This window comes from Panthera uncia (assembly GCF_023721935.1).
Source record: "Panthera uncia isolate 11264 chromosome B3 unlocalized genomic scaffold, Puncia_PCG_1.0 HiC_scaffold_1, whole genome shotgun sequence".
Classification (NCBI taxonomy): domain Eukaryota; kingdom Metazoa; phylum Chordata; class Mammalia; order Carnivora; family Felidae; genus Panthera; species Panthera uncia.
This window is the reverse complement of record NW_026057582.1, coordinates 103,613,119-103,626,540: the sequence shown is the minus strand read 5'-3', so window position 1 is coordinate 103,626,540 and position 13,422 is coordinate 103,613,119. Positions and strand designations below refer to the sequence as shown.

The 13,422-nt window shown below is 48.2% G+C and overlaps 1 protein-coding gene and 1 non-coding gene across 3 annotated transcripts in view; both read left to right on the top strand.

Annotated features, from left to right (window-relative positions):
• Positions 1-10,936, top strand: part of DAPK2 (death associated protein kinase 2) — a 125,872-nt gene extending 114,936 nt beyond the window's left edge. For both annotated transcript variants that reach the window (XM_049611758.1, XM_049611757.1), the window contains 3 exons: positions 5,224-5,313; positions 5,423-5,506; positions 7,920-10,936. In XM_049611758.1, coding sequence (XP_049467715.1) covers positions 5,224-5,313; positions 5,423-5,506; positions 7,920-8,000 — 255 coding nt within the window. In that variant the 3' untranslated portion in view covers positions 8,001-10,936. The remainder of the gene's footprint in view (positions 1-5,223; positions 5,314-5,422; positions 5,507-7,919) is intronic.
• Positions 3,302-3,435, top strand: LOC125910612 (small nucleolar RNA SNORA5). Its single transcript, XR_007454106.1, has one exon. It is a non-coding gene; the product is annotated as a small nucleolar RNA SNORA5 (small nucleolar RNA).
• Positions 10,937-13,422: the final 2,486 nt, after the last annotated feature.

Genomic DNA, 13,422 nt, shown 5'->3' with positions numbered 1-13,422 from the left:
AAAGAAAAGAAAAGAAAAGAAAAGAAAAGAAAAGAAAAGAAAAGAAAAAACCTGAAGATCCTGGAAAGAGGATTAAAAGGGTTGAGACCTAACTAAGAAAAGTGAGACCAGGCAGGGCAAGGAAAGGGGCATTTCCACGTGTTTCCATTGGCTTCTTCTAGGTATAAAACAACTGGCAGGGACACAGCCTTTCTACAGCTCTCCCCACCCATATATAAGGAACTTGACACTCAGGCCCCCTTCAGCCTCACATGTTCCTTTCCTGGGAAAACTGGGAAGTGAGGCCAGCAGGGCCCAGGCTCTAGCCAGCAAAAGGGGAAGTTGGAGATGCAAACTATGGAAAGACTCCATTAAGGGAGATTGGTGGGGGAGGCGGAGTGGCAGACTGAGGCGGCAGAGGGGTGTGGGTACTCAGGTGTCCCTGGCTTCCAGTGGAGGACGGGGCTGGAGAAATGGCACAGTTGGAGGTTTGAGAAGTTGCGATCTGTTTGCAGTTTCTAGAGGAGGCCTGGTATTGAGAGAAAGGCTGGAGTGCCTCTTCTGTAAAGCCAGGCTTCCTTTTTTATGCCCAGGGGAATGGCTGTTGTTCCATCTCCCTGCTCTGTGGACGTGGGTGTTGACCTGGCACACCCCTCGGTACTGTTTCAAAGCCGTTTGCATCTCCGTAAACAAAACCTGACTCAGTCGGTGTTCTGTCTTCTTGACTCGCTTCCCAACATTTTTCTGAGAGACTAAACATGCTCCTAGGAGCCTGGTCAGAATCGCCCATACTCTCTGCCCAAAGGACAACAGGCTTAGAAGGTGGGCACTGTCTGTTTGCAGAGAGGGCCGGGCCAGGAGGAGGCAGAACCCAGTCCCACCCTACTGACACCCCTAATTTAATCAATGGTGTTGCTGCCACTTTCCTTCTGGGAACAGATTTCACTGCAGAATTTATGTCTCTGACTTTCAAGGATTAGATGGTACCAGCACTTGCTTGAGCCTCTTAGCAACCAAAGAGGCCCATTGATTAGGAAAGGCCAGCCTGATGGATTTATAGCCTGGGTGGCCTCCTTCTCAGAGTTCATGCTGTTTTGTGTAGCACATAGAGCCCTAGAGGTAATTGCATCACTTCCCCTTAATGGCCTCTGGGAATGATCCCCCCTCATATTTTAGTTGGGCCTTGTTGCTCCACTGCTGGACTAGTTGGAAGGTAGGATTCTTATTAATGGGATTCCTCTAGCTGCATGTTGACTTTCCGCCCACGGGGTTCAGGCATCTCTCTTCTGCAAGAGTGTCAATCAGTAAGTGGATAAAAAGAAGTCCGATCCCACCTCATCAAACTCCAAGCAAAGTGCAAGTGTCCCCTGCAAGGGTTAGGCTCAAAAGTGAATCACAGACAATGGTGAATTTAGAGGTAGAAATGTTCTGTGAGTTGGGAAGGTAGGAAATCACCCTGGAAAGGAGATACTAGTTGCTGGGAAGTGCAGGAGAGGGAGATTAACACAGAGCAGGGGCACCTGCGTGGCTCAGTCAGTTAAGCGTCTGACTTCGGCTCAGGTCCTGATTTCATGGTTCGTGAGTTTGAACCCTGCATCGGGCTCTACGCTGACAGCTCAGAGCCTGGAACTTGCTTCAGAATCTGTGTCTCCCTCTCTCTCTCTGTCCCTCCCCCGCTCATTTTCTCTGTCTCCCTTGAAAATAAATAAGCAGTAAAAAGTTAAAAAAAAAAAAACACAGAACAAACAAATACAGAATCAAATGTCAGGTAGCGACAAGTGCTATGAAGAAATAGGGCGCAGGCACAGTGAGTTGTGTGGGGGCAGTTGGGATGCTATTTTATACAGGATGGTCAAGGGAGGCCTCCCTGAGGAGGTGACATTTGAGCAAAGACCTGAACAAAGTGACCAAGTGAATATATGAAGGAGCAAGGGCAAAGACCCTGAGATTTGGGGCTCCTGGGCCAGCAAGCAGACTGTGCGATGGGAGACACAGCAACAGAAAGGAGACAGGGAGGAAATTGGTTGGAGAAAAACCCAGATGGTACAGGCCTCGGGGGTCTGGATGAGCTTGTTGGGTTCCATCAAGAGAGCCAGGAAGCTGCTGGAAGGCTTTGATACCAGAAAAGTCAGGCTCTGCCCTCTTTTGCATCTCCCCTCAGGTGAGACCTAGACCCAGGGCTAGGCTTGCAGGTGCGGCAGAGGAAGTGAGAGGCAGTTAAGGAAAGAGCTGCGAGACCTTGGCCTGGTGGTCCCCTCAGCACCCTCGTCTTTTTCTCTGTCTTCCTTGTCCCCTCCTCCCATTCTCTTTCACTCTTTGGCACAAAGAGTGTTTTAGTTTGGGAGGGTGAACAGCCCCTGGCTTTCTCGTCCCCCCGCTCCATGTCAAGGTTGTATGCATTTTCCTCCCTGTTCCCTGACCCCAACGGAAGTCTGCTGGCTCCCAGGCGGAGTTGTGGGGAGTCGTGGTGTCATGGCTGCCGATCCAGGTGCCCGGGGCCTCTCACTGGCAGGAGCAAGCAGGTCCCAGGTCCTAGGATCTCATTCCAGTGTCTCTTCAGCAACTCGGGGAAACAATTTAACTATACAACTGTTAAGCACCCACTGGTGTATGCTCTGGGTGGGGAGGAGATGGGCCAGAGGACATTGACAAAACCATGAAGAAAATTCTTTCTGTGCCTTCAAGTTGTTTTTCATTAGTGAGACAACGCCACTGCAGAGCTGGCCGAAGTCGGTGAGAAATATTGAGGGAGCCCACATGTGTTTCTGTCATGGCAGGGAGAGAGACATTGCTTTTTGGAAGTTGTCTTGGAGGAGGTTACGTTTGGACTGGGCTTTGAAACACACGGAGGACTTCCAGGAGCACGGGGGTTGGGTGAACATGGAAAATGGCTTCTGCCAGAAGATTTTAAGTCCCGAGCGGTGTGGGCCAGCTGTATGCACTGGCTTCCCGGGTGCCGAGCACCATGATGGAAAATAAACAAAAATGGAGGAGAGCTCCCAGTGTGGATGGGAGACAAGACCAGCACTCAGGAGTCCATGAGCTATGTCACTCAGCATTCAATGGGGGGGGCGGGGCGCGGCAAATGAGGCATTGCTGTGAGGAGGCTGTCGGAGCAGAGAGAAAAATTGAGCTGGATGGGACCACATGTATCATCCTGGGCAGTTCATTTGTTGAGACCACAGAATTCTTTTGAGAATGGATGAAATCTGTCAGCTCTCCTCAGAAGAAACGTATATTTGTACACACGCATTCAAGTGAAATTTTTATTAAGATATAATTCACATACCATAAAATTCATCATTTAAAAGTATGCAAGTCAAGCAGCCGTGTCAAATTCAGGGCCCGCCCGTCCATGGCAGGTGCTGGCCCGAAAGGCTGCCACAGAAACACCGTGGCTCATGGGCCCTGATCCTCTGTGCTGGGCCTCAGAGATAAATTCGGTCACAGACACCAAGAAAAAAATAAATAAATAAAATAAAAGTATGCAAGTCAGTAGTCTTTAGTATCTTCCAAGGTTATGCAATAGTCATCACCCTCTAACCCCAGGACAATTTGTCACTCCAAAAAGAAACCTCATACCCTTTCAGAGGCCTCTCCCACCCTCCCCTCTCTCCAGCCCCGGCAACTACTAATCTGATTTCTGTCTCTATCGATTTGCCTATTCTGGGCATTTTATGTAAATAGAATCTTACAGTGTGTGGCCTCTTGTGCCTGACCCCTTTCATTCAACATAATGTCTTCAAGGTTCATCCACGTTGTAGCATGTGCCAGGACAGTGGACGCTCGAACGACCCAGGTTTGAACTATGAGGGTCCACGTTCATGTGGATATTTTTTATGAATACAGTATAGCACTGTAAATGTATTTTCTCATCCTTACAATTTTCTTAATAATACTTTCTTTTCTCTAGCTTACTTTTTTTGTGAGAATACAGTATGTGAAATATAGAACATACAAAATATTTGTCAGTCTGCTGTTTATGTTATCGGTGAGGTTTCCAGCCAACAGGAGGCTATTAGTAATTAAGTTGTGGGGGAGTTAAAAGTTATATTGTGGATTTTTGACTGCATGGGAATTCAGTGTCCTGACCCTGCATTGTTCAAGGTCAACTGTACTTCATTCTTTTTTATGAATAATATTTCTGAATTATATTCCATTGTATGGATATATTCCATTTTGTCTATCCACTCATCAGGTGATGCACATTTCAGCTGTTTCCATTTTTTGGCTTTTATGAATAATGCTGCTCTGAACATTCATGTACAAGTTTACATGCTAAAATTTGCAGAGCATTTCAGGAGGTTCATAGAACCTCCGAAATCCATCTCTGGATCTAGGAAAGCCTGTTTTACAGAAAGAGAGGAATTCAAGAGGGAATGGAGTCATCAAATTGTTTGCTTAAATATATCCAGTTTCTTATGTCAATTATGTTATCCCCATAAAACAGATAAGAAAACCGAGGCTCAGAGAAGCCATGTCAGGCTTGTTGGAGAAGCCAGGATTTAAGCTGAGCTTTGACTGCCAAGCTGTGAAAGGCAATGATATATCCCATCTCCTCTCAACCTCCACCGAAGCCCCTATTTCCTTCAATTTACTTTTTTTGTTGTTGTTTGTTTTTAAATGTTTATTTATTTTTGAGAGAGAGAGAGAGAGCACAAACGGGGGAGGGGTAAAGAAGAGAAGTAGGGACAGAGGGTCTGAAGCGGGCTCTGTGCTGACAGCAGCGAGCCCAATGTGAGGCTCAAACTCATGAACTGTGCGATCATGACCTGAGCCGAAGTCGGACACTCAACTGACGGGGCAACCCAGGCGACCCCTTTCAATGTACTTTTGAATGGGGTATTAAGCTTCTGTTTTCCAACAAAGCATCTGTTTTGCTAAGCCCAGAACCAGCCCAGTGCACAGTGGGCATCCTAGACTGCTGTCCAATGACCCTTCCCTAAAGTGAGCTGTGACTGAAGGCCCTGCCTCTCATTCTTCCCCTCTGGGGGGCCGATTCTCCAGCCCAGCCAGAGTGTATATCCGGCTGCGGTAATAATAGCTCAGGGGCACCAGGGCCGTCTCCTGAACAGCTGAGACATCTGTAACCCTTGCCCTGAGTGTGTTGTCCCTGTGCATGCCCTGCCCAATGAGGAGGTGCCAAAGTCAGGCTAAAGATGGCATGTGGTCGGGGGTGTGGAGAAGGGGGTGGCTGCCGACCCAAGCCCTGTGTCAGCCACCATGCTCTGCTTTGTCTCCCAGCCGGTGGACAACCAGCAAGCCCTGGTCCGCAGGGAGTCTGTGGTCAACCTGGAGAATTTCAAGAAGCAGTATGTCCGCAGGCGATGGAAGGTGTGTCAGGGTTCAGGGGTGGGGGGCAGGGGGCACCGGTGGGTTCCTGGTTCCCTCCAGGGTCCCTGTGCACATTCTCACCAGGCAGTTCCTTTTCTGTCTCCCTCAGCTCTCCTTCAGCATCGTCTCCTTGTGTAACCACCTCACCCGCTCCCTGATGAAGAAGGTGCATCTGAGGCCGGATGAGGACCTGGTAGGTAAATGCAGTGTTGTCTTGTTGGGTGGAATTCTGGGGTGGCCTGCAGCTTGGGGATGGAAGGGAGCAGGTGGGCCCTAACTGTTTCCCACCAGTTCTGCTCATCCTGTCCTCCGCGTGTGTGATGGGCAGAGGCTGCATATTCCGGGGGACCGCTGGGGTGGTGCTGGGTGGGGGGCCTCCAATGGGCAGCATGAGCTCCTGCAGGATCTTGAATCCTTTCCTGGCTCACCTTCAAAGGTACTGCTGCTGCCATTTCACTGCCCTAGTCTCCCCCTGAGGACTTGTAGCCTGTTGGAGCCTTGAGGACTCTGAATAATAAAATCACCACAGTCAATCCACAATTTATACCTGGCAATCCAAAGATCTGCTGTAGAATGGGAGCTTCATATTCATTTTTCAATTTTTCCATTTCTGTTTTGCTTTAGATTGCCAATAATAATAATAATAATAATATTTAGATGATATTTGATTAGCTTGCTACTGTTTTGTGTACATTTAAAATGAGGAACTTAAATTGGTCAAGAGCGTGGCTTCTGGAACCAGACTTTCAGGATTCACATCTGCCACTTACTAGCTGTGTGACCTTGAGGAAAATACTTAACCTCTCTGTGCTGAAATGCTGTCACTTGTAAAATGGGGTTAACAACAGTTCCTACCTCACAGAGTCGTCACAAGGATTAAATGATGACATATTCTTGGAGCCTGGCATTATATGTGCTTAATATGGATTAAAATCTCCCTGTAGACTTTAAAGTGCAGTGCCAGTGCCTCAGAAGGCAGTGTTAGTATTTCAGCCAATAGAGGTGTTCTGGACAGATGTTCCCCAGTACTCGTCAAATGTGGTGAGGCCCCAGAGATGTCTGGGATGGCACAGGTCAGGACAGAGGCGACTCCTGTTCAGGAAGAGCGGCTGCCTGAGATGGGTGGGCAGCCAACGCTGAACAGCCTCAGGACATACCACGCTCGCACTCGGGCTGCATCCCAGGACCTGGCATGGTGACTCTCTCCCCCCACCCCCAGGAGGGGATCCTCTTTCTTCAGCCTAAGCTCTTGTTGATTCTTGCTCTTGCTTTAAGGATTTATGGCTCCAGAGGCCCAAAACAACTGTATGGCTTTGGCCAAGACATGTCCCTTCTCTAACTGCTTTCCTCATCTGCCATTCAAAGGGACTGGACTGTCCCTCTGAAAATCCCTGCTAATGACAGGCAGACTTTCCCCCAGCTTACTTTTTCATTGTTTGGCTCTGACTCATGCTAAAAAGTTGCTATTCAGCAGAGCTTGAGTTATTTTTATTGTTCTAGCTAGGCTTGGTCCAGGATGGACTTGGCTTAAGTTGATCTTGACCTTGGATTTCCAACTGGCTTATGCCAGGGGAAGGAGAGAAGGCTCTGGGAAGGAACATGGCACATGAGTTGCTCTGAAAATTCAGGCCATGGAGAGAGAGGACTAGAGGATAATTAGAAAGAATTTGTATTTCTTTCTTAATTTTTGTCCTTGTGCAAATACTTAAGAACAGTCCTCTTTTTATTCAAACACTCAGCATCATCAGTTCAGTAGCTCGTTCTACAGGTGGAGAAGGAAGGCTTGGGTCCCAGACATCTATTCTACAGTTTTCCAAAAGGGAATTTCCTTTAAATAATAACAACAACAACAACAACAATAAATAATAGGTCCTTTTTTTCAGGGAGCCTTAAATTTGAACATCTGACAGCAGATGTTTTATGACACACTTAAGTCTTTCTGATTGGTGCCTCTTTTAATAAATGTTAATAATTTGATTAGACTGATGTGACTGAATGAAAAAGTAATGACCTCCAGGATGGCTGCCTTGACTCTGGTTTAGCCATGGAATGCACTTTACTCTTTTCCTCTTTCATAAAGATGGAGCACAGAGGCCCTGTCCCTGGCAAGGCTTGCCAAAGGTGCGGCCTAAGCCAGTCAGAGCAGAGGGGGTGTGGAACAGTGGCCATCAGAGCTTGGGGAGGTCCCCGTGGCTCATCCCTGCTTCCCGTTCTCTCCAGGCTGAGTTCAGGAGGCCACTCAACCCACAGAGCATGTATCCAAGTGGGCTTGATTATGTGGCAGCTACAGAGAACACCAGATACTATTTTCATTATTATGATGATGATTTGGCTTCTCTTGGTGCCTGGTTTCCCCTAGAAGCACTACCTGCTTTCCTTCCTCCTGGGATGGAGGCCTCAAGGCAGTGGTCTGGCCCCATTTCCAGGCCCCTCCCCACCCCCACCCAATCCACCCCCAGACTCTGGACAGAGTAACAGCCTTTGCCTCAACATCCACTTCCCTGGCTTGCAGGCCCCTGGCCCAGGTGCATAGGCCCAGGCTGCCCAGCACAACTCCATCCCTGGCCTCTCGTGACGCTCTTGCCCTGGATTTCTCTTTTTCCCAGAGGAATTGTGAGAGTGACACAGAGGAGGACATCACCAAGAGGAAAGCTCTCCACCCTCGGAGGAGAAGCAGTACCTCCTAGCTGGCCCGGCTCTCTCCTTGCAGACTCTGGGTCTCCGCTTGTCACCAGCACCTAGGCATTCTGCGTCCCTGAAGACTTTGCAAGACAGATGGGCCTGCAGGGCTCAGAAGAATTTCCAGGGGAGCCGGGAGCCCCTGGGAGCGGTGGCTGTCTCCTATGAAGGAGGCTCCAGCATTCCCAAAGCTCCTATTCTCCAGAAAATGGCTTTCGCCTGTCTGCCGACCTCAGAACCTGGGCTGAGGTGTGGACTTGAGAAAATGATGCAAATGAACGTCATCATCATGGGGGAAGGTCAGACTCAGGCAGGTTTTTCTCACAGGATGAGGGAGTTCAGAGCTAGCCTGGTCAAAAATTACACCAGAAAGACAGAGGCCTCCCCCATGGGAGCAAGACAAGTGAGTGAAGTGAATCTTAGGGTGTGAGGGACCAATCTTGTGACTTCCCAGAACCCACATGGAATCAGCCTGTTGGGCAGACCAACATATTTGACCTTCTAAAGCAGCCCACTGTATTGTAATTTTTTTAAAATTTTTATTAAACTTCTGGTTTTACCTGGTGCTTGGCTTCTTTTAGGGCTATCCCCATCTGGTTTTCTTTAGCTCAGGTGCCTATGAGTCTGGGGGAGCCCCCAAGGTTGGGGTGCTGAGTGGACAGTACCTCAGAAGGTCACACTGAACCATGCCCTCTGGACTATAGGGCACCTGCCTTCTATATCCTTCCTTAAGGGTTTCCATCCCCCCAGATCATTGCAGATACAGCATATAATGCCTGCACCACCTCTGCCACTACTCCTATCACTACTGCTGATACGGGCTTGATTGTGTCTCCCAACCTCTAGTACCACAGAATATGACTGTATTTGGGGAGAGGATCTTAAAGAGGTAATTCAGTTAAAATGAGGTCATTGGGATGGGGCCTGGTCCAATGTGCTGGTGTCCTTACAAGAGGAAGAGACTAGGACATCAGAGAAAGACAATGACACAACACAGGGAGAAGACAGCCGGCTACAAGGTAAGGAGAGGGGCCTCAGAAGAAAATAACCCTGCCAATACCTCGATCTCAGACTAAGGGCCTCAAAAGCTATGAGAAAATAAATTTCTGTTGTTTAAGCCACCAGTCTGTGCCACTTTGTTAGGGCAGTCCCCGGAAATAAATACACCTGCCAACTATGGCCAAGATAGGGGCGGGGGACTTTTGAAAGATGTAGAGGAAGAAGGGCAGAGAAACCCACAGGGAGAAAGGAGAGGAAAAGAGGTGGGTTACATGGACCCTGGGGTGAGCATGGTAAGGGAACGTTAATGAAATGGAAATCTGGGCCCTGCTTTCCAGGTCGAATGAATGGTGATGCTGACCAGAAACCCAAGAGAAGGTCCTTAGAAGCCAGAGATCAGGGTTGAGGCACTGAGGCTGAGAAAGTATGTGAGAAGAGGTGGGAAGAAAGGGGAAGTTTTGGAAGGTGAATGGGGCAAAGGAAAAAAGAAAAGAAAAGAAAAGGCCCAGGGAACAGGGAGTCATCCTTTCCCTATGTCAGCAGCAGGTTTGAAGCCAGGGGGCCAAACTGCCTTTAGCTAGTGCATGGATCCAGAGCAAAATGGCCCCACAGGCACAGAAAGGCAGTCCAGTTTCAGAAAAGCTTCCAGAGAGAAAGGGAGTGGACCTGCCAGCGTGTTGAGGAAGTCCTGCAGCTGACCTGTAGTTCCCGGGTGTCCCCAGTTCTCGGGCAGGACCAGCTCCGTGCCTCGCAACAGCCTCTGGAGAATGGCTGATGCTGGGAGCCACATTCAAGGCCCCTGGGCCTGTGAGAGGCTCTTGGCTGTGGCTGGGGGAACAGGGGCTCAGTGGGAGCTCCTGGGAAGTAAAGTGTGGTAGTGGGGGGACTTTGAGGATGCCTCCAGGGGCCAGCAGCCAGAAAAAGCCAGGCGCCCATGCCACTCCCATAGAGAGTCTCAGTCCCTGTGGCCTCTCTGCTGGCAGATGGCGGGTACCCTCCAGGTGTGAAGATGAGGGGAGCAGCTGGCCCACGGGAACCAGGTATGTTGGGTTAGCTCTGAAGAAGGATGTGTTGGCCAGCTGACACTTCAAGGCCGAAAGAGACCACAGTGTGCTCTGAGGCGGATGGAATTTTCCAGTGACGAAAGCTGTGCTCGGTTAAAAGGCAAGTCTTCAAAGAGATCTGAGGGGGCCCTGCCCCGGAGTGTTTGCCTGTGTGTTTGCAGGATGCCACATTAATATTTCACAAATGCACACATAAATATTTTAGCGCACTGTGTTTTAATGTCAATCTCACCAGCTTTCCTGACTCCAGATCTTAGAGTGCACTTGCCTTTTCCAGTCACATATTTATTTGCTAAAAACCTTACTTTGGAAGCAAATAAAGGCCCTATCATAAGAGGTGAACCACAAAATTTCTATGAAAGAAAAGTCAAGCCCTATGATGTATGGACATGTAGGTACATGTGAAAAGAGCTGAATTGAGGAATCACAAGGAATTTTATCGGGCAGAGGCTTGTACAACTTTCTTTCCATCTGGTTCCCAGCTTGTTGTCATCCTGACATTGTTCTGTTCACTGTAGCTGGACCCCAAAGAATAATGTCTTCTTTGGTGGTCTGTTGAGAGGATCCCATTCTAAGCAAACCTTAATGGGCTGAGGGATGGGAGCAGTTGAAGAGTCGTGAACAATGGGTAATTGACATTTCAAAAAGCAGAAACACAGTTGGTGACCTTCCACTAATAGTTTCTTCCTGTTTTTCCCTTTCCCCCACCAGTTCTGTCTCCCCCTCCTTCCATTAGCAAGTCATAATATATAGCTGAAGTACATACTTTAGTAATGTCTTCACTTACTGAATAAAATTCATGTTCCCAGTTCTTAATCTAAAAAACAGTTGATTATATTATCTAGGGAGAAGTAATTTTGTAAGGATTCCCCACCCCCACCCTCCCACCCCCGGACCAGTGACCTCCACCCTTGAGCTAGAAGAAAAATAAGAGGAAAAAAAAAAAAAAAACAACAGAGCTCACAGTAATTTTTAAAAACCTGTTCCGCAGGAGGAACACTTGACATACAGGCTTTCACTAAACCCTCTGCATAACCTTGTCAGGGGAACAAGAACCCCATTTATACAGATGAGGAAGCTGAGACTCAGCAGAGTTAAGAAATTTGCATGCAATCACACAGCTTGAGTACTTGGGATCTAGATTTCAGCCCAGTTGTGCCTACCCTGCAATCCACATTCTTCTCTACTGTTCCTGGAGAAACAGTGTTGAGTGAAAAAAGCATCCCGGAAAACCACATACAGTATGATACTATTTTTATAAAGCTCAAAAACTATACCATATGTTGTTTAGGGTTACATGCAAGTATTATAAAACTGTATTTTAAAAGCAAGACAATGACATCATTCAAAATTCAAGGTGAAGCTTACCTCCGGGCAGCTGAGATGGGGAGGAGCTCAAGGGTGGGTACTAGGCTGTTGGCAGTGTTCTAGCCAACACCAAGTTCACCGCGGGCTCTCAGAGTTCATTTCACTATTGGGCTCTCTTACTTACATATTATCAACCCTTGCAAGTATAAAGTATTACCTTAAAATAATGAAGAGAGGAAGTGAGGTGAAAAAAATAGATCCTAATGGTCATCGGGTCATCAGATGCCACAGTGTACAGGACACGAAGCTGTGTGGTGACTACCCTTGCGTGTGCCTTGCCCCTCGAAACTCGATGGCGGGCTGCCCTCCGTCCTTTTACTGGCGCCTCGATCAGAGCTCATCCTGCCACCCTATGAGAGTACCTGGCTTGGATTAATATTCCTTGTTTATTTATTTTTGAGACAGAGGGAGAGAGAGACAGAGTGCAAGTGGGCTAAGGGCAGAGAGAGAGGGAGACACAATCTGAAGCAGGCTCCAGGCTCCGAGCTGTCAGCACAGAGCCTGCTGCGGGACTCAAACTCACAAGCCGTGAGATCATGACCTGAGTCAAAGTCGGATGCTTAACCGACTGAGCCACCCGGGTGACCCCTTAATACTCCCAGTTTATTTATTTATTTATTATTATTATTTTTTAACGTTTATTTATTTTTGAGACAGGGAGAGACAGCATGAACGGGGGAGGGTCAGAGCAAGAGGGAGACACAGAATCTGAAACAGGCTCCACGCTCTGAGCTGTCAGCACAGAACCTGACGCGGGGCTCGAACTCACGGACCGCGAGATCATGACCTGAGCGGAAGTCGGATGCTTAACCGACTGAGCCACCCAGGCGCCCCAATACTCCCATTTTAAAGAGAAAGGGCAGAAAATATTCCCTGCGCGTCCCATCTCTGCCTTCCCAGTCATAACCTCCCCATGGAATTTGTCTAAGGACTCTGGTCTGAGGATGTCTTCTGAGGCCAAGCAGATTGAGCTTGCCAGCCCTTGCTCTGGGTGTCTCTTTGAGTTTAAACCCAGAAGCTGGGTGGGATTTGAACTGCCATCTGGGCCATTCCCCTGTTCTTGGGTAGGATGGCCCTTGGGTTTCTTCATCTCATTTTGAATTGAGAGAAGGTGATCCTGTGTCTTTTGTCAATTCCCTTTTCTGGTTCTTATCGGTCCTGATTATATCGCACCACTCCGAGACAAAAAGTTTGGGCTAAATCCTGCCACTTTTCAGCACTTGCATCTTGATCTTGTCATTCAACTTTTGCAGACCTTGATTTGTTTGCTTGTTTATTTAAGTAATCTTTACACCCATTGTAGGGCTTGAACTCATGACCCCAAGATCAAGAGCTGCATGTTCTACTGACTGAGCCAGCCAGGTGCCCTGGACCTCAATTAAAAAAAAAAATTTTTTTTTTAATGTTTATTTATTATTGAGAGACAGAGAGAGACAGAGCATGAGCAGGGGAGGGGCAGAGAGAGAGGGAGACACAGAATCCGGAGCAGGCTCCACGCTCAACGCGGGGCTTGAACTCACAAACCACGAGATCATGACCTGAGCTGAAGTCAGATGCTTAACCGACTGAGCCACCCAGGTGCCCCTGGACCTCAATTTTTTAATCTGTGAAATGGTGATAATAATATTGTTACTTGTCATGAGTGCCTTATCGAGACCAACTTTGCAAAGGAGATTTGTCGACTTCGAAGAACTTGGCAAACATAAGGGATTTTTTATTTACATAATGTAACTGCACTCTGGGGCCACAGGCAACTTTGAGAAGTGCTAAAAGAGAATGACCATGGCCAATAGTGACACTCAACACTGGCGGCCTAGATTCCTGGTACAGGGCTCCTGGGGCCTGGATGCACCTCTTGCTCAGCTCTCCTTCTCCTACACACCTGTGTGATGTCTGATTCTGCCCAGACACTCAGCAAAGATTTATTAAATATAGGAGAGAGCAGGAAGGGCTTTCCCCCCACACTGGTGCCAGAGGCTGTCAGCTGGCCATCTGATTC